Raw genomic sequence first — 27,539 nt, forward strand, 5'->3', positions numbered from 1 at the left:
GTCTTTACTCCAGGAAAATTCATTTCATCTTTTAGTTGAAAACATTTATTTCTTGCATGGTAAAGAAGTCCATAAATCAAACAGGCAACTTACATAGTCTTTGGTTTTTTATTCACATTGATTGGGTCTATTGTTTGTGTACTTAAAAAAATAGCAATTTGGTTAATTATTATCCTGTCAAAAAACAGCTTCACTCTTTACAAAATACCTTCATGTGTCATATGTGGAAAGACTATAAACTTGGTATCTTTTCCAGGGAAATCCATTTTTTTTGTGTGTCATCTCTAAAAATCATCAAAGTTATGCAACTGTAAAGTCTCACTGATGCCCTTTAAGGCTAAAAACATGTTGGCCATAGCTAAATTTTGGAAACGACATAGATGCCCATCAACAGAGAAATGCATTTAAAACTTTTTTTTTAATGTAATGGAGTATTACCAAGCCATAAAGAAGGATAAACTGGAAACTGTTATAGGTAAATGGATGCAAATTGAGACCATACTCATAAGTGAAATAAATAAGACCATATGTGTAAACACTGTATTGTCTCATTAGTGTGAGAAATTTAAGAAAATAGGGTCTAAAACATACAATAAATATTATGAACTGGGAAAAAACTGTGCAAAAGAAAAGACAAACTGGAGGAAAGGGGAAATGAAGAAAGGGAAAAAGGAAAAACTATATATGTATACACAAGATAGTTAAGATAGCTATACAGTGAGCTTCTTTTACTTCCTTGAATAGAATGATTTGTGCTAATATTGATTAGACAAGATATCCTGCCTATATCTTGTACTTTGATTAACTAATATGAAGATAAAAATATGCAATGTATCAGCTATTGTAGTTGTCTTACTAACCTATTTCAAAGCTTGGTTTCATTGTTTGTTTATCTTTTTTCTCTTTAACATAATAATAAATAAAAACATGTTGTCATCAAAAGTGTAGAAAAAATCCCCTATTTACAGTTCTGAAAGTTCAATCTATCATCATAAAAGGCTCTGCATCCTGACTTAAAATTAGATTTTTCACATGTATATGACTTTTTTAAAAAAGTATTAGCTTATATAGATTTAATTGCATTTTTATTTCCTACAAATTATGGCTGATATTCTCAAGGACAAATTAAGAAATGAAGCTAGAGAAAAGCTATTCTCTAGCTTCAATTAAAAGACATGGTTCTTCAGTTATGTAATGAAGAGTGTGAACTGATCACTAGATTCCTGGAACACATATACATATGATAATTTAGATTTCTAGGTAGGATATAAACATTTATATGGAGTTGGATTGCCCTGATCAAATTATGACACTTCTTGAGATGTGTATATTTTAGACTTTCTAAAAGGTTCCTCAATTTTTTTCTTCTTTTTAGTTTTTTTGACCAATTTTGCTTCCTTATGTCTGGTAGTATGAGTGGCTAATTTGAAGGCAACAATATGCAATATAACAACGATTGTTGAATCCTTATCATCTTGTTTAGTGAAATTCTGTATCTTTACAAACTTTTTGAAAATTTTTTATTCTCTTTAAAAAGATGAAATCATTATATACCCTTTGGATCCAGGAATACTTATTTTGAGAGCAATAATTGCATAATACATAAATAAATATTAGCAATTATCTTCTATTATACAGATTAAAATAAATTACTTAAACAGTTTATGCTAAAATTATGGTAATCATTTTTTTAGTCTATTAGAGCTAACGATTTATGATTTTCTACTTTTCTGTGGTGATAGGAAAGGTATATTCTGTAAGACAATGAAATGTCTTTTGGAATATCAAATATCATGATTTAAAGTAAGCAATTCATAATTTGGGTTAGTTTTTCACAGTACACAAGATGTATCATTGTTATATTATTTTCTCATGGAAAATGATAGGATTCAGGAAAATTGTGTGACTTTTTATAAAGTATTTTACACAGGGTATTTTAAGGAACATTGATTGAAATAACTCATTATTTCACTCGATGAATACTTATTGAGTGCTTTTTGGTTGATAAACACCTCAGATTGATTCTGAGGAGTAAAAGTGTCAGTGGTAATGAGTTTGGGAGACAGTAAACACTCTCTGATCCAGAGAAAAGAGCCAAGATGGCTTATCAGGCAAACTCTAAGACTAGTTAGGCAAAAAGTGTCTAAAATTTTTCGTGCGTGTCCCCCAGCATTCTGGTTTTTCTTTTTTCTCCAATACCGGGAATCGAACTCACGAAGTTGTGCTCGCCAGACAGGCATTGTGCTGCTGAGCTAAATCCTTAGCCCAGCCCAGCATTTTGACTTGAACAGAAAAACAGAGCTGCATCAGTCTTGAAGATGTTTTGGTAGTGGCTTTTTGCTTAATAGATTCAATGAAATTTACCACTAAGGAGCCTCACAGTATTTTAATTAATTATAATACCTTATAGCAAAAGGAATAAAGTTCAAACTGAAAAAATGTCTCAGGGCCCTTAATTTTCTATGAAAAGTAAGTTGGTGTGCCCAGGAGCCAAAGAAAATCATTCCTAGAATGCAGAACCCAATGCTACTTAAGAAATTGCCTACATGTGCCCAGCTGGACTTTAGCATTTCTATCACCCCTCTCCCCATTTCACGTGGGACTATGTACTGTACTTTTGCTATCCCTGTTTCACCATTGAATTCTGGGAGTGAGAAATCCACAAAAATGTTTTCTTACTTCACATTGGATTAAGAGGAGCCACTCGTGAGGAGTTTCACTCAAGGTAATGAGTGGGATGAACTTCATTTACACTCAGAACTGCTGTACATAATGAAATCCAAACCTAACCCTGAGGCTATACTAAGATTTGAGGGATTTAGAGATGTGATTTTACTTTACATGTTAAGTGCATGAATTATTAGGAGAAAAGGGAAAACTCTGCTGTTACTCTGGTGACCTTAATGGGCCACTCACAGAATGCAAGTCCTTAGAAATTCTCCTCTGAAATTAGCTCAAAGCTTGGCTCATGGGACATTAGTAAGCATGATATAAGCTGATACTTGATCAGTGATTATTCAGTCTGCATCATCATAAAACAGTGTAACTCCCCTGCTAGGAAGACCATGTAAAAACAAGCACAGAGTGTGTGTAAGAGAGAGAGAGGTAGAGAGAGACAGGCAGACAGAGACAAAGACAGAGAAATAGAGATAGAGAGAGAGACAAACACAGAGACACACACACACACAGCGAGAGAGAGAGAGAGAGAGAGAGAGAGAGAGAGAGAGAGAGAGGGAGTGACAGAGTTCCTGAGAATTCATAGAGAAAAACAGGCTCAGCAAACTGTGCATACTAGTTGATTCCAGCCACAAGTAACCACAGGCAGCATCAACAGAAAAACTGTTCAGCTGAAAGTATCCTGCATTGAAGATCATGTGTAAATGAAATAGCTTTTAGAGCATAAAATTTAGAATTGTTTTCACCTAAAATTAATAACTGAAACAATTATCTATGGAGCAGTTTTGGAAAGGAAGAAAGCTAATATAAACTGTATCTTCTTCAAAATGTATATACATATTAAGTATGAAATGAAAGAAGTTCAATTTCAGATGAAAAAACAAAGTGAAAATTTATGAAGACAGGATGGGAAGAACACAGCGTACTGGCCTGTCATTTTTCAAGTCTTACTGTCCCTAGGCAACTCCTCTTGGTACTCTTCAGAGATGTCTTATGCTTGTTCGTTGTGTTGCATCTAGACTATTTAGTTGCAAGGGGGATAATCTGAGAAGAATCAGGCTACTCCATCTTGGCAGAGCTCTACTGTGTTATAAATTTTTCTTATAGTATCTCTAGGTACTTATTTCACATTTATTTTCTCTTTCATAAGCTATTTGAATAGAAAACCTTTCTTATTTGTACATTTTATTTGTATAGAATAACGGGTATAATTTTGGTACAGTCATATATGCATATAAAATACTTTAATCATTTCGACACCCTATTGCCCTCCTTGTTTGCTCTCCTCAGTCTCCTTTTTACTGCCTCTTGTTTAATATTCTCCCTTCTTAAATAGAAAAACAATTTCTAAAACTCTTGGTAATCCTGCACTAACACGTTACTTATCACAATGTGATCTGACATTGACAGTGCTACCTCAGTTATAGAACTCAATTCATTCCAAATTGGTGTTAGAACACAGAAAAATTCAAGAACTGAAAATATTTTTCTCATAAGAAATAATGGAAAACTGAATAATTAGTTCTGAGGCCCCAAAATTACACTTGTAAATTCATTTTCCTAGGGCTTTAACAAATTTCTCAGGAATTTCTTTACCTCTATTGTGATTTTCACAGTTTGCTTCTTAGCTTTACTGCTGATATCACTCACTTTCTTTGGAGTCATGGTTACAACATTTTATGAAAATAAAGTGCAAAAAAAGCACACAGTGACAAATGCTTTGATGTAATATCTCAAGCACTATATATTATCTGGGAGAGAGTGACACTTAAACTAAAACATCACCACGTTGTGTCTGCAGCGAGAGGTGACTTGTGACTCATTCTCTGGGCTGGTACAGGATTTTTTTTAAGTCATTTTTTCAGTTCAACTATCAAGTGAAGTTATGAACACTGAGCAGAATTTTCCGAACTTTGCTGTTCAAGTAGCAGAAAGTTTGAGCTTGCAACTGTTTGACAACCAAGTTATCACTGTACATGAAATTCATTAAGTACTTTTTGTTAGATGTTTCATATGTACTTTCAAAGAAAATGAAGAGGTATTAGGTCTCTAAGATGAACTCTAGACTTTAGTAAAGGAGTTTGATACTTTATAGAACAAATCTTACATATAATTAAAAAATACTTTTTAGAAACTATTATCTCACAGCAAATTCACATTCACAGATTCTGAGTGGATTCCCCTTTTGGGAGGCCACCATTCAACCTACGATAGAGGACATTATCAAGCTTTAAAATCTTTAAAAGCTATTCATGGCCTTCAGGACAAAGTTCATCACTGAAACTGGCAAACATATGGAGCACCAGACAAAAATCATTCATTGATGGTGAAAATGGAAGACCTTAGGTTCATCCCCAGCACCCAAAACAACAAAATAAAAACAGCAACAAAAAAGTCCAGTTTTCTGGTTGTCTGGTAAGTTCATTAGCAATAACTGTGTCTCGGGTAAACCTCACTGGCTATGCTAATGCCACTGCACAAAGCTGAGGGTCCTCAATTGTAACAAACATATCAGCCTTGTGCAGTATGTTACTAATATCATTCAGGTGTGCAGGGAGTATGTTTGTAGAAACGCTCTGTACCTTGTGCTCAATGTTGTTATAAGCTCAAATTTCTTCTAAAGAAATTGTCTTTTTATTAAATAAAAGTCGTAGAGAGTATTATCACACAAAAAACTTATCATACTTTTTACAAATTGAAAACATACATGATGAAACTAATGTATACATAATATATATTATATATATTATATATGTCAGCATCAACATTCCAAGAAAATGAATATTTAGATAAAAATTTAACAAAATATGTGCATGATTTATATATTAAAATTACAAGATACTGATGAAAGAAATAAAAGATAAAGGGGCTGGGGATTTAGCTCAGCGGCAAAAGCGCCTGCCTGGCAAGCGCAAGGTCATGAGTTCGGTTCCCGGTACCAGAGAAAAACCAAAAAAAAAAAAAAAAAAAAAAAAAAAAAAAAAAGAAATAAAAGATAAGTAAATGGAGAGTCAAACTATGCTTATAAATGCAACAGAAAAATGATATTTATTCAACAAAAATCAGTATATAGCTTTAATCCAATTGCTATCAAAATGTTCCTAAGATATTGCTGTGAACATAGACAAGATTATCTTAAAATTTCCTTGAAAATAAAAGGCCTTACTGTTGCTAAATAATATTTAGTTTTTAAAATAGTTTGTAAAAGAAAGATCAATATTTTTCATATTTTGGCCTCTGGTACAGCTGCAAAAATGATGATGGTGTGGCAATCACAGAAGGATTGAAATATATGTATAAAACAAATAAAGCAAAACTCCCTCCACATCGATATGTCCTGTAGATTATGAATAAAAGTGAAAAAGCAATTCAGTTGAAGAAGCATGGTATTTTTAAACAAATCACACTGGAATAGATTGATGCCTATATAATAAAACTAAATCTCTATTTATCCCTTAATCTTCATACAAATATTAATCTAAAAAGAGTTGTACAATTAAATATTAAGTATAAGACAATAAAACTTCTAACATTATCATTTTAATAGTTAAAAAATAAAAACAAGTGAAAATATTCAGGAATAAGAGTTAGGCCAAGATTTATAATTTATAACAAAATCATGAAGTATAAATAAAAAAATTGGTAACTTGAAGTTCATCAAATTTAAGAAATCTTGCATTTAATCTACCATGTTTAATAAAAATGTCACAGACTATATATCAAAGAATGGAAAACAATATTCCATATAATGGGAGTATGAAAACAAGCAGGAGTAGCTATTCTATTTTCAGAAAAAAATGGACTTCAAACCAATACTCATCATTAGAGGTAAGGAAGGTCACTACATTTTGACTAAGACAACCACTCAACAGGAAAACATAACAATGGTAACCATATGTGCACCAAACATTGGCACACTTGACATCATAAGAGAAACACTACTGGAAATTAAAGCTCAGATAAACATCAACCTAATTGTAGTAGATAACCTCCACAGGGAACTATCACAAATAGATCAATTAGACAAGATAATTAACAAAGAAATGATACAGGTGAGTGACATTCATAAGCAAGTAGAATTAGCAGATATTTCAGGAACGTTCCACCCTACAAAAACAGAACACACATTCTTCTCAGCAGCATATGTAACTTATTTCAAAATAGACCACATACCAGCCCATAAACTATAAGTAAGTAAATACCAAAAAATGAAATTATTCCATGTCTTTTAGCAGACTATAGAGCAATGCAACTAGAAATCATGGCAAAAGAGGCCACAGAAATTATGCAAACACATGGAAATTAAATGGTATATCCTTTGAATAATCAATGGGTCACAGAATAAATAAAAAAAGAAATTAGACAGTTCCTAAAGTCAAATAGTAATGCTAGTACAAAATACAGGAAAACATAGGAAACAATAAAAGTAATACAAAATAAACATCAAAAAATAGAGTGAGCCCAAATAAATCACCTAATAATGCACCTCAAAGTTCTAGAAAAACATGAACAATTCAAATCCAAAACTAAAGCCAGCAACAAAATTACAGTGGTCAGATCAGAAGTGAATGGGATCGTGATTTAAAAAAAGTACAAAGAATCAGTCAATCAAAAAGATAGTTTTCTGAAAGACTAAACAGAATAGAGAAACCCTTACCCAATCTTATCAAAAAGGGAAAGAAAATACACAAATCTAGAAACAAAAAAAGGAGAAATCACAATGAACTTCAAAGTCCAGAAAATAATTAGCAATTTCTTCAAAAACTTGTACTTCTATAAGCTGGAGAATCAAGAAATCAATATATCCCTAGACACATATGAATTATCAAACTTTGAACTAAGAAGATATGAAATAACCTGAATATTTCAACAGTAGGCAAAAATTGAAGGAGCAATAAAAACTATCAACTAACAAAAGATAGAAGTGGAAATTCCATTTGGCCTTGCTGTATCTTTCAGGGCTCTTCCAAAAGTAGTTAAAGGCATCATATTACAGTGGTAAATCCATATCCACGTTCTAAGCGGCACAAGCCATAAAAGTTTAATCTTGCAAATGGCCTTTATGCCCATCAATAGATCAATGAATAATGAACGTATGATATTTATACCCAATGGAGTATTACTCCGCTATAAAGGATAAGTCAAATTATTTGTGGGAAAAATGTACACTTTGAGACCATAATATTAAGTGAAATAAATCAGACACATAAACTTAAGTATCACATAGGGGGCCAGGGATTTAACCCAGCCTAACAGCACCTGTCTGGCAAGTGCCAGGTCCTGAGTTCAATTCCCAGCACCAAAGAAAACCATGGTTTCTCTTATATGGGAATCACAAATATAAATAAATTAAAAAGAAAAATAAAATATGAGTAATAGGAAACAGGGAGATAGATCTTTTGGAAAAGTTAAGGAGACCAAGAGACTGAGAGAGGGGGGATGGAGGCAAGGGGAAAGGGCTGAAAACTGAATTAATATGTGCTATGTATACATACTAACTACTCATGATGAAGGCAGTCATCATGTACTCCAAATATGTACCCATAAAAATAATAAAAAAAATTTTCCTTTGCAGAAAAACTTAAGCAGCTGAGAAGCAGAGCTGCATATTTGCAAACTATCGCCATGAAAGAGGACTGGGATCAAGACAAGTAAAGATTTTTGAAGACTTAACAAAGGTGCCTTGGAGTTGTAACTTATTTGTAGAGCAATTGTCTACCATGGCTGAGGCCCTAGATTCTATCCCCAATAGCAAACAATAAATGAACAAGGAAGTCAATTCCAATTATATATTTGACAAAACCATGAATAAGAAATTTCCTGAAAACTTAGAGGTATTAGCCATTATTAAAGGAATAACAAGTCAAATCATGAGATCTCAAGATGAGCCACTTGAATTAAATATTGTGACAATACCAGATACTGCAAGTATATGGAGAAACTGTGCCTCTCGTATAATGATGGTGGGAATCTAAAATGACACAATTGTTTTGAGAAATAGCTTGACAGTTTCTTATGAAACTAAATATGCAGCTAACTTAAAACACATATTCATTGTTGGACATTAATCTCAGAAAGATGAAAACTTATTTTTACTAATAAATTGCTTGAATTTTCATAGAAGTTTTATTTTTAATGGCCAAAAATTAAAAACTATCCAGATTACATGCAGTGGGGGAATAAACACTGTTGTGGCATTTTCATTCTGTGGAACATTATTCAGCAATAAAAATGAATGAACTAGGCTTGCATGCTCCACTTGGATGGATTTCAAAGGAACTATGCTGAGATAAAGGTCAATTCCAATAGGTTATATACACTGTATGATCTCATTTATATTGCCTTATGGAACAGACAAATTTATTAATAACTGATTAGTAATGGTCAGTTACTTGGGATTAGGGTTAGGTAGAAATGATATAGCTGGGGCTGGGAATTTAACTCAGCGGCACAGCACCTGCCTGGCAAGCGCAAGGTTGTAAGTTCAATTCCCGGTACCAGAAAAAAAAATAAATAAATGATGTAGCTACAGAAGGACAACAGGGGTATCACTTGAAGCAATGGCGGGCTGGGGATTTACCTCAGCGGCAAAGTGCCTGCCTGGCAAGCACAAGGTCGTGAATTCGGTTCCCGGTACCAGAGAAAAACCAAAAAAAAAAAAAAAACAAAAAAAACAAAAACAAAACAAACAAAAAAAACTTAAAGCAATGGCATTTTTTTGAATCTTGATCATATGAGCTCAATAGTTTGATTATGATATCATACTACAGTTTTACAAAATATTACCATTGAGCAAAGCTTGGTGAAGGATACATGTGACCTCTCAATATTAATTCCTGCAATTTAATATCATTCAATAATTATCTCAAGAATAAAATTTTCATTAAAAACAGGGTGTCAAAGAATATGTTACCATTTGAGGGGCAAGGGAATGCTTATAGGAACACGAACCAGATGTATATATGAAATAGCTAATGAGGCATAACTCTGAAAAGAGGAATTAAAAAATTGAAGGTCAAGATTAGAAGGCCAGGGGCCAGGGATGTAGCTCAGCAATCCAGTGCCTTCTTGGCAAGCTCAGGGCCCTGAGCTCAATTCCCGGCACCCAAAAAATAAAAGGTAAAAAATAAAAAAAAAAATAAGCATACGGGGACATTTTAAGAAATAAACTTGTTTTATATATGACAACCAAAGAAAGTAAAATAAATTGTTTCATACCTCTCCATTCACTTTTTCATATAAAGTAATAAAATAAAATTTCAAGGATAGAACTCAGTTAAAAACCATCTACTATGGAGTAAAGAATTATGTGACATGATTCTTTCAAAAGTAGACCCTACAGAAAGGGTTCAGGAAATCTCTTGTTCCTTACAATAATTGTAATCTCAGACATTACCATTATTTTCATCATTTAAATTCACATAACTAGGTATAAATCCACCTTAGCTATACATGAAAGACTTGTTAAATCATCTCATTGATATGTTTATACTCAGAACAATTATAAGAAAGACTAGAATCTTTTTTTTTTTTTTTCCAGTACCGGGAATCGAACTCATGACGTCGCGCTTGCCAGGCAGGCGCTGTGTCGCTGAGCTAAATCCCTAGCCCCTAAAGACTAGAATCTTAAAACACAAGTTAGTATTTTCTTTTTTTCATATTTTCAAATTTATATTATTTGCAAATGGAGTCTTTAAAAACCAATGGAGGGAAATTTTGACCTGAGAACTAACAATTGTCAAAATATCAGAGACTCAAATAATATCCATTGTATTCATTCACATCAACACCTAGATTATGTTATTTCATAAACTGTTTATAAACATTTTGATTAACCTTTTACAAATTGGAAAAGAAAACCATAACGAATCTGGCTTCGAATCAACTGGCATACTTGAATTTTTGTGGCAAGTTTCTTTCTTCAGTTGATCACTTTCTCTAGAGTGCTGGTTGCAATGCATTAGTTTTTTCTACAGTTTCACCTTCCATTAAAATGTAGAGAGATGAGCATAAGGCAAATGTCATCATTTTGGAGACTTTTCAACGTTTTATTCATTCTTCCAATCATAAACTCAGGAGCACATCAATTTAATTATTTAGAGGATTGGCTCAGGGTGTAGATTTAAACACATAAGAGGATCGTTATTCAGTCCTTTCAAAACTCAGACTACTAATGTGTCACATTCTTTTCTCTTCTCTCAGCAATAAGTAATGAAATAAAGAGATTACAGATGTTCAACTCAATTTAATGTCAGATAAGTGAGGACATACCTTTGTCTATCTTGCACACTCACCTCCACATATGCAAGATTAGTAAGAAATCATGATTTTTTGAAAAATAAAGACCCCAGCTGGTCTGCACAATACCTTGTAATCATACTATTACAACAATAATTCATTAATACTCCTACCAAGCCTCCACTTGTATTAAGAGTTATGTTTGAACATAAAAGTATTGGTCGATATGGAAAGAAAGAAGTATTTGTTCTTTTAAAAATCCATTAAACATTTTTCTCTAGTGTGACTGTTAATATTCATGTGTATTTCCCAACACCAAGCCTAAGTTCTATGTTGCATTTAAAAGTCACATTTCCGTTTAGCTTTTATGTGACTCTGACCTAGTCTAATGTCATACACATCTGTATGTGTGGTAATTGTTAGAACGGATGTTGAGGGGGTAGTGTCATACTTAAGACAAAGAAGTAATAGGTAACAGGGGCTGGGGATTTAGCTCAGGGGCAAAGCGCCTGCTTGGCAAGGTCAAGGTCATGAGTTCAGTTCCCGGTACCGGAGAAAAACCAAAAAAAAAAAAAAAAAAAAAAAAAGAAGTAATAGGTAACAAACAGAATTTCAGAGGTAGAAATTGAATTTTTATTTGAAAAATGTATTAGCTGATTCTGGGCTGGGGGGGTGGTACATGTCTGTAATCCTAGCACTGAGGCAGCCAAGAGTTTGAGGCCAGCCTGGGCTATACATCGGGACATTGTCTCAAGAAATAATATTAGCTGATTCTGAAACTAGTCAATAATCAATTGTTTTAAGTTTTTCTTTGTTTATTGGTTGTTTATTTGAATGAAAATGTAGAAAATTGTACAAATAGATTCATAGCCGCACTCTGTATTTTTATATCTAGCTTTTCCGTACTCTATTAGTCTAATGCTATCTATGATCAGTCATAGAGGGTATGGATTCATAGTCCATGAGGGGCTAAATGCTTAAAGTGATACTTTTAACTGCTCATATGTTACGTGGATACTGTATCAGTGCATTGTGATTGAATAAACTATATGTAACTCTTTGACAAAGACGTGTAAATGTGTGATGAATTACCCTGAGGATAATGGCAAAAATATTGCTGTCAACTTTGGCATGGGCCACGAGAGACACAGATTTAGGTATTGACCCAGCAATTTCCATTAACAAAATGATCTAGCATACCAACTTTGTATTCCCTAACATAGCAGGGTGGTCTTTCACTTCCTTTTCTCATACAGATGTCACCTAAATCATCTTTGCAGATGTGTGCGAACCAGAGGTATCTCTGCTCTATCTCCCTGTGAAGGGCAATAACAAAATGCTACAACTCATTTAGCAATAAACTAGGCATTCTTTCTGCAAGTCTTTGCTTACATTTTATTTGCAACATTTACTTCCTCTATAAATTTTATTTCGTCGTCTTTAGTAATTTCTGGAAACATAAGTAGATACCCAGATGGTATCTCTTTTCTCCATGAGCTAGAAATAATGTCTCCATATAAATTCCAATTCTATACTTTTATGATTTAGATTCTGAGTTTCAGAAAGCAGTAATACATACAAATATTGAGACAATACCTTCAACTGAAAGACATAGGGGAAGAATATAAGAATGAGAAAATAGCATGCAATTTCACTGATTCAACAGGAATAGAACTAAAAGGATACCTGATGACACAGGCGTAAAGCCCACTGTCCTGTAGTAATGTCGGTCGGAACCAAATGGAGTCTTCTTCTTTGCTCATTCTACTTCCATCAAAGGCTATTGGTTCTTCAAAGTCTCCAGGGCCAGAGCTCTTGTACCACATCAAACTGAGTCCAGCACTTTGGGCAAGTGAGTAATTTGCTCTGATATAACCATAAAAGAGTGCGCATTTGATTCGAACAGGTTCTCCCACCAAAACTTGGTATTTCTTAATGTCGACGGACCAATCAGTGCATCCATCCGCTATAGTACAAAGAGAGAGAGGAAAAATATTACGGAAAATTTAAACAAGAAGTACATTCATTCACTCTTTTAACAAATATATGCTAACCACCTATTTTGAGTCATTCTAGTTGCTGAGAATATATCAATGAATAAAACTGAAAATTACCCCAAAATATAGGCTATCCTGCTAGTAACCAATATATTCTTTCTTTAGTCTGCATCTGCTGGCAATTATTTTTAGTTTAGATCAGTATGCTCATTATTGACTCATGTCTTTCAATTCTAAATAAGCTTTTTTACCTGCTCTGTCAAAATAGATCTGGACCTTTGACGATTTTTTTTTCCTTTGCTAGCTGGTATTGAAGCTTTGTCAGTAGAGGGTGCTAGGGAGACACTGCAAGAGGAAAGGGTTACTCCCTAATTCCAGCATGCTTGCTTAGCCGGTTCTTGCAGTTTGCAAGGCTTCTCAGCTCCTAGCTCTTCCAATGAAGGGCATTGAGCAGCTCTGCAAATATTTAGCCAAGTCTTGAATGAGACACTTACTTAGGAACAGGTATTCAAGAAACCTTAGACAGAGAATCTCTGTCAACATCTTGAAGACAGATTCCTAACAAGTTATACAAATGCAGTAACCTGATGACTCTTTCCATTCGTTCTCTTTTGCTATGGACTGAATGAGCAACCCACTCATACACAGAAGCACTAACCCCCAAGATGATGGTATTTAGACATAGAACTATTGAGAGATAATTAAAGTTAGATGAGTTCATCAGTTTGTGGCTCTTCTGATAGTATTATTGCACTTAAAGGGTACATGGCAACTTGCTCTTCTCTCTCTTGTGCATAAAAAGAGGAGAGTGGCTAAGCACATAGAAAGAAGATAGCTGGCTGTAGGCCAGGAAGAGCACCATCACCAGAAACCAAATTGGTCTTGAGCTTTTCCAACAGTGCAACTGGGAGAAATAAACATCTGCAGCTGAAGCCACCCAGTGCGTCTTACTTTGTTATGGTGGCCTGAATAGACTAATACTTCTTTCACACTAACGAGTCCCTTCATTAATCAAATGCCCTGTTATATAATTCTTTATATGTTTTTTTAGTTAAAATTACTGTGTCATTTTTTCTTTTTAACACAAACTGATAAAATAAGGAATAAATACAGTCAGACAAGATAGAAATAAATAACAGTGAGTTGACTTCCAATACTGTTTTATAGTCAGAGGCAGTGACAGTTCCTTTCGTTTTCCTGTTTTTTGGGGGCATTGGGGGAAACATAAAGAAAACATAGTGGGAAATGAGAAACGTAGGGAGGGAGTAAAGTTAGATCTTCTCTGTTTTCTGAAAGTAGGATTTTCCAAGACATTTTTTTTTAAAGTTCTGTTTCTCCCTCAAGTGCATGCAGAGTAGCAGGTCACAATGGAGCAAGTATACCAATATTATCATCATCACACAGAAGTTGTGAATTTCCTCCTTATAGAGGATCATTGTCCAACACTTAGCAGTAAAATAAATTTAGCATTGCTCAGAAGATGCCTCTGTTGATCAAAAGGGCAAAGACCTAGTAAACAGGACTTCTAACAGTAATATCTGAGTGTTGTAGGGAGGGTTTAATGGAGCACAGATTAATAAGAGGATAGCCTAAAGTATCTGAGAGCAATGTGAACTATATACAATTAAAGAGAAGCAGAAGCGATCCAGATGAAAAGGAAAATGTACATTAGAGCAAAGAAAATGCATAATAATGTGTGGAATCAATTACTAACTTTATAATAGTTTCTAACATCTTAACCATGAACATTTAACTATGCACAGATGAATTTCAAATTTTTCATTTACCCTTCACAAAAAACATCCATTTGGCTTTAGATTTTGATTCCCCCTCTATCTGAAATATTTTTTTGCCATACAACTGCATTGCTTTCCCTCTCTTTCCCTCCAAATATCATTTTCACAAAGAGGCCTTTCCTATCTGTCCTCTATGAAACAATTAGTTCCTATCCAAGTTGATTCAGATTCTGCATTAATATTCTTTTCATAGGACTTGGTTCTATCGGGCACTATATTACACATCAATTTGTTGTTTGCTTTCTGTCTCTTCCAATAGAATTTAAGGCCCTGGTAATCAGGGATTTTGTCTTCTCATGTACTTATTTGAAAGCCTCAGTGCATAGAAGTGTCTGCTAAAGAGTTCAATACATTACTTACTAAATAAATGAGTGAATGAATAAACAAATAAACAGATTTGTGACCAAACAGTATATGAAGACATTCCATGACATTTAATAAAAGATTAAAATTGAGGAAGATATGTTGTATACGTGTATAAATTCCCCAAGTTGAGCATCATTATTTTGTAATACAAAGATGCACTAATACAAAGTAAGAAGTGTGAATGTTTGTGTTCTCACTCAGCTATGCACTGACCTGGAATTCACTCTCCCTGCCACTGGGTATTCTGCTCCTTAATAAAGGCCTCTATTTTACACCATTCTTTGATTTTATTCCATTTCAGTTATCAAATTCGAGGCTAAATTTCTTATTCAAATGTTGCAGCGAGAAACTACATAAAATAACTGTGCTAGAATTTTGGTGGAATCCTCAATGTGTGCATCACCATCATAAACAAACTCATCATTCCTGTCAATGACTAACTACTGTGGAGCTAGAAAACTGTAATAAATGGGATGAAAGAGCCACACAAAGCGATATCAAGGTTGTACAATTGTGTGAGATATTTATCAACAGCGCTTTGTACATTTCTCCCATTATAGGAAATGAATCCAGGGTTAGATTTTATTTTAAACATTTACAATGTTGTTGTAAGCATGGGATTATCTTGTTTTACCACTATGTAAATTACAACACAACTCCAGAATCAAGTAATTCTTACTGAAACTGTTTATCACACAAGGTAGTGCTGCCTCTGTAAAAGGTAGGAAAGGCTTCAAGGTAGCAGTTTAAAGAGTAAGATGAAAGTATTGAAAATCTCAGAAGGTTTAAAAAATAAAACAAGATACTTGAAGGTAAAAACAAAAGATTTACTCTAGAAAGTTCCAAAAAGTAAGTAACAAATTAGGTCAGGAGACTAGAGGAGGAGTTGTATTGGACATAAGTAAACATTAGTAAACACTTTCAGAAGATGCTTACTGAGTAAAACAATAAAAAGACATAAACATTTATGAAATTTGGCATATTCAGTACTTAACTATTGGCCACAGAAGAAAATTTTGAATGACAAGGGGAACTTTGCAAGAAAAAGCCAGAGGCAGGATGAAGAAATAAGACGAGAGTAAGAGAGATTCACTATGTTCATTTTAACATGGAAATCATAGATTATGATTTAGGAAGTTTACCACCACTTGATTAAATGAATGTTGTTTATAAATAAACTCAAATTATTAAGTTGTTTTAACAATTTTTGCTAAGAGATAGCAAATACAACAAAGGATAATTTGGGATATATTTAATTTTTCATAAAGAACATTTAAATAAATAATGGAATTGTATCCATTTTCAAAGTGACAGTAAATTATTTTTATATGAAAGAAGTGGGGCTGGGGATTTAGCTCAGCGGCAAAGCGCCTGCCTGGCAAGCACAAGGTCGTGAGTTTGGTTCCCGGTACCAGAGAAAAAAACCAAAAAAACCAAAAAAAAAAAAAAAAGAAAGAAAGAAGTGATAACTGAAGTTTTGTGTACATGTTCTCTTTCTCACTCTGTATCACATTTTTTCCTAAAGCATTTGAAAATAAATTAAATTACAGTTATAATGACATCTCACTAAAATACTTCAATATAGCTTTATGAATACAGTCACCTCTCATATAAGCACAAATTCATTTTTTCTTTTTTTATTTTAAAGAGAGTAGTATATGAGAAACAAACAAACAAAAAAATAGAACAGTAGCAGCATACCAGTATCATGAACATAAACAAATCAAAACAAGAACATTCAACGTGATACAGAGTATCAAGAAAAATTAATACAAATCAACCGTGGTTGTTATACTGCATATCACTATCCTCAACTACATTGCTCAGATTATCAGATGTAAGAATGGAAGATTGCTCAAACCATTAAAGGGAATAAGAAAATAATTCTTCAATAAAACATTAGAGATAATACGGAGTTTCACTAGACAAGATGGTAGGAGTTCACCATTGTAATTCCATTGCATATTGTCAACTTTAAATCAGTTGCTCAGACCACCAGACACAAGCATGCAAAGTCAATCAGAACATAAAAAATTGTGAGCATTAACTGTTCATTTCAATACATCATCAGACAACAGCAATACAGTCATCACAGCTATTCATATATGTAAGAAATTCTTTTTTAAAAAAACTTTCTGTAATAAAACATGGCTCATCTTGAAAGGATATGTAATCACGTAAAAATTAACTCTTGATGAGCAGAATTGCTGCAATCCTTCCTTCAGTACACAAGCTCGGTAGCTTTGGAACAATCGTTTCAGAATCACATTTCCACATGTGATTTGTTCCAATATATACGTTATCAGGCAGCTATTCTTATTATCGCTATTATTATTAAAAGTTTTAGGTAATTGTCTAGGCCAGAAGTATTTAATCTATTTTCCTTCTTTCATAATAAAATATTCTATAAAGCCACCTCAGAGTTTTCTATTGTCCTTCCCTGATAGGAGGATTCCAAGGAAGTACTCGAATTCAATACTCTTTTGCAGTGGGTATTCTTTTACAACCATTGGATAGTTATGAAGCCATAAAATTATGTTGGGGAACAAGGGTAGGAAGCATAATCTTCGTTCTTTTTTCTTTTTTTTGTTACTACTCATAAAGTTCTAGAAGCTTTACAAAGACATTGATGGAACTGAGATTCAGAACTAGTTCCCTTATTCAGAGTTTATACTGAAGAATTGCTTAATGAACAAAAGCCGTATACACTAAATAATGTCAATATATTCAAATGAGATTAGTGAAAATATTTGTAATTAAGTTACTATTACAACATATCTAAGAGCTCAAAATATTTCCATGGTAACAGGCTTCAAAGTTGAATTTAAATAAATCTAATCATAGAGCTGACACATATTACATGCCAACATGAAAAAATAAGACTTTAAAAGGGCAAAACACTTTACTCACAAAGTATCTAATTGAATAGATATATTGGCATAATTATTAAATAACTAAGATATCTATGTCAGCATAGACAATGCTCCATCCCGACTGCCTTTACTGAACTGATGTATCCTGTTGTCTCCAGCTCATTTGAGTGTTAAACACTAGCAGCTCACAGTCATCTCCTCTGCAAAATTACATTTGACTGATGAAAGGCACCCTTCTGGGAAATTTTCTCCCCTGGGGTATGGCTCACTGCCAGTAACTGACTAACGTGGGCTTACTGTAGACGAATGACTCTGTGGTGTCGTTTTTTTGTTTAAATTTCCTGATGGATTATGCCTAGCCCAGAGTTCACCAAAAACTTCCTCATCATCCAGCTTTTCCTACTTATTTCCTTCCTTTACTTACAGGTTTTTCCTGAAATACACCCCCTCAATCAATCATGTGCCGTCAAATCTCTGTCTTGATCCCAGTTACAGGAAGGTGCCTGACATAGATTCATAGGTTCATATCCTGGGAGCCAGCACTGAGGTTCTGTCATACATACTGCCGATACCAGGACTTATAAAACCCAGCCCTTTTTTCCCCAAGAAACTTGCATAGATAAAAATGAACAGAGCTGCATATGGTAGCATTCTATGAAGGGGAAATGTTTGAGATTTATGTCACAGTTTAGGAAGTTAGCCATAGAACTGCTGAGAAGCCCATTGATTTGGAGGGGAACATGAAAGCAAAGTCACGGTAATAAGAGTCAGCACAGTTTTACAACAACCAAAAGTGGTTTTTTACTTTAGTAGCAAGCTTACATCAGGAAATAGCAAGAAATAAAGGGGGGAAAGTGAGCAAATACAGGCCATGCAGGTTCTTTTCTGAGGTATAAGGAATGTTTTACTTCATTGTGCATGCAATGGGGGGGGGGCTATTGAAGAGGTTAAGTATTTCTAGATATGCTATGCTGGGTGAAGTTTTAGGTAGGAATGTAAATTTGAAGGCTTTAGTCAGGAGAGTGATATTACTGAAGGGCTACAGCCAGGCAATGAAAGTAAAGAAGAAACAAATTGCATGGTTTGAAGAAAGATTTAAAAGGCAAAACTGGTGGAGAGAGAGGAATAACGTTAATTTACTTTGCAAATCATGACTTGTCTTAGACTGAACTATTACTTCCAGTCTACTAAAAAACAGCAACACCATATCTGTCAAGTGGTGATGTCTTTGAAATGTTTTTATAATTTTTTTCGTTTCAAACTTTTAAGCAATAGAAATGTAGAGAAAAAGATGTCTCAATAGACTGACCATAATATGAATATATATATACATGTATATATATATTTTTTCTGTCTCTTGATCTTTTCAAATTGTACAAATGCAAACTGAAGGGGTGGCATATGGCCATCATTTGAGTTTAATGCTGTTGTGTCTGGAAATACCAATTTTAAGACACAGTTGAGGCTACGGAGTGTAGGCCATGCACATAAACCGTGGCATACATGGAACCATAGGCTGAGGTTTGATTTTTAAATAGATGAAGTTTGTACTTTATATGCACTGGCTGCTTCTCTTCACAAATATGAACTTTATTTGGTGTTCTTTTAAGGGAAAAGCAGAGATACTCCTAAACTGTTAGTTGCAATGCTAGCAAATCTCAGCAACAGCTAACCTTTTTACCTGAGTTCACAAAATGCTCTGTCCCTAGCCCTACATCCTGGAGCACATTAATTGGGTTAGAATATTTTCAGACCTTTGCCTTTAAAATATATGCAATGTAACAACTTTGGAAGAGTACTTTCAAATATTTTGGAGAGATTTGTGTGAGTGATAAGAATTGATGCTTCTCAGGAGGCTCTGCCAATTATAAGGAACCCAGTTTCTAGAAATCTCTCTGATAAAGTCTGGAAGTTATCATGTATCAGACTCTCAAAGTAGGTCATCTCTAAGTGGGTGCAGGCTTTGGTGAGCTGTGATCACATTTCTTCTGAGATATGGTTCCCTCTTGATGAGGGAACAGCTATTCCCAAGGTAAATAAGATCCTAATAGTACAGTTAACCCTATACTATAGCTTAGTCTCCATTGTCTGGCAGGTTTTCCTAATTGAAACACACAGAAACCTGGGCATTGCATAGTGGGCACTTGGTGAGGATTTGTTTTAAGGTATTTGTTTTCTAATAATCAAACAGAAGGGTAACTATAAGCAAGTAAAACAGAGAATAAAATACTGTTTATCTATCCTTTTATTTATTCAGTGTCTTTTCTCAGTATCATGCATTACTACTTGAAGCTCTGTAATAACTGCATAACATTTCATTATATCGCTACATTATAATTTACTTCATTGTTCAGGATGTTAGTTGATTTTTGCTAGATTTGACTGTTCTAAGTAGCTTTGTGATAAAACAAACTTATGTACAAAGTTCCACAACCTTCCCCTGTGAAGAAAAAAAAGAAAAAGAAGTGGCGATTCCTGAGACTATAATCCAAGAAGTGAAATTAGTGGATCAAGTAATACATTTTAAGCTGTTATGCATGTTGTCAGATAGATTTTCAAAAGCTGTCACATAACTTTTCACAAAACCCACCTTCAGAAGCACCTATTTCACTACATGGGGTAAGATTTAACACTTATGCATTATTTAAATTGACTGCTTAGTAGACTTTTAGCTTTTTGTGTCAAAGTATAAACATAGAGCTTTACCGTAGGTACCATTCATCTGGTAAAGAAATGGAAAACTCACTCAGCCATCACTTATCACCTTTAAAACTCTGGCTGGATTCATCACACATATTTTTCTCTGTTTACTATTTCAAACTAAATTTTTACTGAAGGATATAAGTAGCTCTGTTTGCTTCTATATTGCCTTTTTGATGAAAGACTGTGTTAACACAAGTTCTTCTATCTCTTTTAACCCTACTGTATAAGGAAGCATCTTAAAGTTTAGAAGATCAGTGGTGCTTCTCACCTGCCATAAAGACAAAATAAAGCAGTACCTCTTCCTGAGGTATGGAAAAGTGATGCTCTCCCAATACTCAAACTTAGCAAACTCTTCACTTCTTGGTAGCGCCTCTTCTCACCTGTGATACCTCATCTGACCCATTACAAACCATCACAATGTGTTATGTGTGCCATTTTCTCATTGCATTTATTACCTTTTCCTTCACTGGCCTACTTCAGGGATGACTTGTTTTCTCTTTCAATATTGCTTAGACATATTGCCAGTCACAGCCTCCCTCTATGACAAGCAAGTAGTGTGGTTGATCTAACACCATTTCATATCATGTAACAAGAAAAAGAGAACCCATCATTTTAAACAACAATGTGGGTTGATATAAAGCAAACTTATAATCAGTTATTGCAAGTAACAGTTCTTTGGAGTCAATAGCCCATTTTTTGTGGGTTACCAGAAATGCTACCCTATTCTTGAGGCTCTGATATCCAGACCAACTTGAATTGTGCTTTTTTATCCTTTCTAGGGAGGAACGCCTGGGCTGAGCTTGAACAACTCATTGGACTGCATTAGCAGTCTGGTCTTGGTCTTCCTGCATATAAATTTGTTTTCTTTTTTTTTGTGGTACTGGGAATTGAACTCATAGCCTCACATATAGTAGAGAATCACTCTGCACCCTCAGTACTTTTTTTTGAGACAGGATCTGCACTCTCAGTAATTGTATTGCTATGGCTTTAGTTAATCTTCTCTGTGAGATCTGGGACTCTGCTCTGTACTCTGCACTTTCAGTACTTTTTCTTTTTGAGACAGACTTTTTCTAAATTGCCCAGACAGGCTTTGAACTTGCAATCCTCTACCCTAGCCTCCTGAGCATCTGGGATTACAAATGCGTACCACTGCACTTGAGTGTGTTGGAAGCTTGAAGAGTGTTATGCTTCTAACAAAGTTCTCCTTTTAACTTGACAGTAGTATTCATTCAATATCTTCAACCATAAGTTAACCTTTTTACGATCACCTAATAATACCACTTGAATGCCTCTTGTGCTAAAATACTTGTCTTGCCCAATTACTCATGCTCCCCAAAGGAACCAGAAGGAATTATACATCTATAGATGCAAAGCTTTTTGATCCCATTACTCCCATAAATTAGTTATACCTCACATTTTTTGTCATGTAGCACATCTTCCAGAATTTTGGACCTATTTCTAAGCCATCTCAGCTTTGGTTTGTCAGAAGGAATTCAGTCTTGAATGTCAGACAGACTTCCTTCCTGAGGCCTTGAGAAATTTACACTAACTTCCCTGCACCTCAGATTAAGCCATCACTCATTTACTCAGCATTCAGTATAGGGATGGGTACGGTCTAGGAGCTGCTGGTACAGTAGTGAACAGAAGAGAGTCCCAGATCTCACAGAGAAGATAAACGAGAGTCATAGCAATAGAATACATTAATAAGAAAAAAAAAGCAGGATAAGATTCTAGAGAGCCTGGAGTGCTCTGGAAAACTGGATAGAGAAAATCTTTCTGAGAGGCTACCATTTGAGTAGAGAATAAAATGGGAAAATGTGTGGGTTCATAGAATTCAAACCAGATACTCTGAGATGGAAACTGCCTGCATATGTTTATAGAAGAGAAAGACGGGTGGATAGTTTAGTTGGAGGGAATTAGTGTCAGAGAGACCTTATCTTCCAGGGCCTTTTTTCATCTATGAAAAAAAAAAAATAACCATCATTACTTGCCAAGGCTTAGGCAAAATCTAGGAATGGAGACTCAATATGCAGCATCTTTTTATTGGAGCCTTTTATACACTGTTGGTCCTTCCTGACATTGCCGTTCTTCCCTGGCTGGGTTCGCTAACTGACCATGCACAGTAACCACGTACTATAAACATTTTACAATACTATTTTGTGCTGTTTTTAAACACACACACACACACACACACACACACACACACACACAAATTTGGTGGCTTGAGATAGCATACATTTATTCTTTCCTAGTAATGGAGCCTGAAGTCAAGGTGTCAGCAGGCATATGGCATTCTGGAGGAGAACTCCTTTCATGTCCTCTGGGCTTCTGGTGATAGCTTGAAGTTTGTGCCACTCGTGGTTTGTGCACCAGTCCAATCTCTGCCTCCACCTTCTCATTGCATCCACCTTGTGTATTTATATGTTTGAATTCTTCTTCTCATTTTATAAGGAAACTAGTCATATTAGCTTGAGCGACCACATTACTCCAGTATGACCTCATCTTATCATAGCTGATTACATTGCAAAGACCCAGTAACTTATTTCCCACAAAGCTCACATTCTGATGTTCTGAGGTGCACATGAATTTGGGGGGATTTTATTTAACTTAGAATATATTTGAACCCAGGTTGATTAGTAGCCAGGCCTCTCTGGATAAACAAGTAGGCAGGTAAGGTGAGAATGGCATTACACAGAATAAAGTACTTAATCAAACTCTTCTAATTATAATTATACCAAATGACATACTGGGATCTGTGAGGCAAAAAGTTACTAAAAAATTTATTTGCCATTCTCTTTGTGGATATGAAGACAGAATTGGAAATGTATATACTAATAATACAAGATACTAAATGAAGTCTAGACAAATAAGATCCAAATTAAAATCCAGCCCTGTCAAGGTCAAGCATATCATATAAACTTACACCATTTAATTTCTATACTTTGAAGAATCTTCCCTGTACGGTTGTTTTGGAGTTCATAAATGAAATTGCCCTCTTCCTTGGACTTGTATGTTTGTGTATACTGCATGCCCCGGAGTTTAGGGGAAGTGAAGGATAGTAGACAGTGAGATTTCAGGGCCCCACAGGAAAGAATCAGAACAACCATTTCTCAAATAATTGGTCAGAAAAACAGCATGGTAGTGAACAGAGGCTGTTTGCAGCCTTAGATTCAAAACAACAGACCGACAGAACTAGCAGTTGTTTAAATACCATGGACCAACATCCACAATAATGAGAAGGTCCTGAATTGACCCTGAAGACTTGTTTAATCTTGCCAATCACTATTTCTTATGAAATCTTCTGGGTTTGCCTCTTAAAGCTCACACCTGCTTTTGGCCTGGACAATAATCTTTATAAGTGTTGCTCTTCCACGTAAGCTTCTATGTTTGAGAAAATCTTCAATATTTTAAGTTAATCTTCTCTGAACCATGCTTTGACAGTTAATCTGCCCTTCTGTATAGGATCAGGCCTTTCTTGCTTTATTTAAAAAATTCAGTTAAAGATCTACTGTATTTTACCCTTTATTTTTCTTAGCATTTAGAAGTGACAAGAAAGCACTTAAAGAAGTGAATGTTTTCTTTACTTTTCTCACATTAAACAGGAGCAAAAGAGCACCACTATTTGTTCAAACAGCTGTATAGCAGATTACAAGAAATCTTATTTTGGTTCTAATTTTTTCTTATTACTCTGGGCAAAAGGAGTTGATAAAAACATATAACACTTTGGTATATATGTTCCATCTTCTACAAAATATGAATTTACAGATTTTGTTAATTCTTTCAATCATTTATTTATATGGGGTCTCTGTTAACTATAAACCTTCAGAAGCACATATCATACTGAATCATTATTTTTTCCATGTGTTTAATTTATCCCTGAATTGTGGGAACTTTGAGAACTAGACCTTTATCATATCTCTATGCCAATCTACCTAACTGAATTTAATCTAGCTAATAAAATATCTATCACTATTTACATATATCTGTATGAATTTTCTTTATTATTGTGGGAGCATACTAAGCAATCAATAAATGTGTGTTGAATAAATGAGTGATAAAAACATAAATATTAATTTTGATTGGTAGTAAAGATATACATTTTGGGTGTCAGCACATTCACCCATGAGTACTGTATCTATATATTTTTAACCTCATTAATTTGAATAAACATAAACAGTATGCATTTGCTTTTATATTATTGCAAAGTAATATATCTTTGAGGTGGATTGATCTGATCACACACAACTAAATGTAGTTCAAAGCTTAGTAAATCCTTGTTTTCTACTAAACATAGTGTAGTGTTTTACATTCATAAATATACTATTACACTACTTCATTTGTTTATATCTCTACAAAACTTCTTCATCTGGGTCACAAAACCAATAAAGTTATGTGAATACAGATAGGTGAAAACTTAGTGCTACTTTGAGGCATTTTATACCTTTGGGATACTTGTTAGACACTGGATTAAATATCAACAGGATGAATAACAGACCAAACAAACACTAATCAAATTTAATCCCTTCCTCAACCTCAATTTAGAGATGCCTCATAGGAAGAGCTCTGTTGGATGGCACACCACTTGCCCTGCAGATTGATCCTTTAAAGAGAGTAAAAGGGCTCAAAGCACAAATTTACTTTTATTTTGTTTTTGATTTAGACAATAAAGCAGACCAAAATTGTATTTTGAAAGATTACAAGTTATAAAAGTTCTTTAAATTTCATAATAATCCTCAGTGGGCTGTTTACAGCAATGAGTACATGAAATAATCATAGATTAAATTTAAAGTCACATTTTGGTTTGACTCTGCATATATTATAGATTACTTATAACCTGAAACATTTCACTGTTCTAAATCAAAGATTACTGAGACTAGTGCTGCTTTTGAAGAGAGATCGTCTTTTAGCAGGGACAGACATGTCAGAAACTATACATAATGCAATAACAAATGGAGAAATTCCAAGAATAGGTTCAGCATTGCTAGGGAAACACAGGACACTGTTTGTTATATCCTTCATCCCAGAACTATGTTTCCATTTTTTAATTGGACTAATGTTGCATAGATTCTGACTGGAAAGATGAAAAGGATATAAGAAATAAGTGCCTCAATTCCAAAAGTCTTTCATGGGAAATAGAAAATTCTAAGACCATAAAAATACATCCTAGTTAAATAGAACAGTAAGGGTTAAAGTTGCAAAATGGTAGAGTGAAGAGAAAAAGAGGAGTGCAAATAAGTGAAAATAAGGTAAAAAATGGCTGCTTTTTGTATAGTATCATGCCCAAAAACTTGAACACAATCCTGTGGCCCTGTAGTTTTCAAACTTTAGTGTGCATTAGGATTATCTATAGGGTTTGTTAAGAGATCTTCAGGCTCCCTCCGAGATTTACATTCAGAAGACTTGAAATGGGACCCAAGAATTTGAATTTTTAAAAAGATTCCAATTCAAAGACCCTTAAGTACTATCTTAGGTGAGATTTTCTTTATAATCTGTTTATTAAGCCTGATTAAACTCAAAGCTGGAATAGTTATCTTTCCTAGCAATGCTACTTCATAACATTTGTTGTAGTTATGTATTATGATTTATATGAAACTTTAAATTCTCAGTGAGGGGAAGACTTTTAAAATGGTTAACTGATTAATGTTTTTTGAGAGAAACATGCAACATTTCATGAATCAGGCTGCTCTATATCTTTATTTAGCTGCTGTACTAAAATAGCTATGAGTTCCTTGATACATTCCTCAAAGGTTAAAACTTCAGACTCTTAGTAATTATATCATGAAACGCTTCAGATAATATAAAAATTTGGAAGTGTATGGAGGAAGAAATATTTTACAATATTCTATCAGTGCTACTTCTGGAAGGAAGCATTCACTGATAAATTATTTATTTCAACAAATATATCTGGGGTACGTGTTGTGCCCTAGGGGCTACTATGGACAGACTAAGGCATTTGATGAGCTTACCACATAGCATATTAAACAAGGCTTTTTTTCCTTCTAAATTTACAGCTTATTTTTCCCCAGTGTATCATTATGGGAAATATAGAGTATTTGTTTCACACTTCACTTAATATGATTTTTAATCTGGTTTTGTGGATATTTTCAGAGCTAAACAAGGTTGTACGAAGAACTGTTGTTAGTAGTTTCAAGATAGATGGATACATATTCATGTATTTCTTCTCTTATTACTCTTTAAATTCAAAGTTAAGTTCATATCCTTCTATTTGACAGAAAGGTCTGTTCTCACCTATTAAGACACTCATTTAGGAACCACGTAATTATGAAAAAAATATTTCCTGTGAACTGTATAAGCTTGTATATTCTTCTTTCTTTCTATTACTGTGCTATGAAATAGTCACATATTCTTTTATTCTATAAATTGGAAAATACTGAATAATTTAACAGCTTTGAAGTTTCCGAACTTCATTCAACAGAGTAGCTGTTTGAGCTATAGTCCTTGATCTCTATTTTAATATGCTGCCAGTTATCACAAGTCATAATAGTACAATACAGGGCCTGGATGAATATCACTCACTCAGTTGTTTTCTTGAATGGCTTCAGGGTATGAAATAAACTATACTACATCACTGTCCTAGTAATGAGATCATTCTGCTGGATAAACAAGCTCCCCACAGGCCTTACCTGCTGATAGGACCCAGTGAACCAAATATTTAACACTTCACAGAGCCTCCTCCCTGCTATTCTCCAGTACTGCATGCATCATTTTCAGGAGAAAATTTGATGCAAAGAAATAGAAAATTGAGCTACTGACTTGGGTCCATTGCTACAACCTGGCTTAGTAACAAAGCCTCAATTCAGTTTCTGGGTCTGGAGAGATAATAAGACTTTCAAAGTTCCCAGTGAAATTATGGAAATAAAAATTCTTGT

General features: G+C 34.3%; 1 protein-coding gene across 1 annotated transcript in view; it reads right to left on the bottom strand.

Annotated features, from left to right (window-relative positions):
* Window positions 1-27,539, bottom strand: part of LOC106147226 (interleukin-1 receptor accessory protein-like 1) — a 736,935-nt gene that overhangs the window by 82,912 nt on the left and 626,484 nt on the right. Inside the window, exon 3 of the mRNA XM_013507558.1 lies at window positions 12,601-12,880. Coding sequence (XP_013363012.1) covers window positions 12,601-12,880 — 280 coding nt within the window. The remainder of the gene's footprint in view (window positions 1-12,600; window positions 12,881-27,539) is intronic.

The sequence above is a fragment of the Chinchilla lanigera genome, unplaced genomic scaffold, assembly GCF_000276665.1.
Source record: "Chinchilla lanigera isolate Chin_1 unplaced genomic scaffold, ChiLan1.0 scaffold00130, whole genome shotgun sequence".
NCBI lineage: Eukaryota > Metazoa > Chordata > Mammalia > Rodentia > Chinchillidae > Chinchilla > Chinchilla lanigera.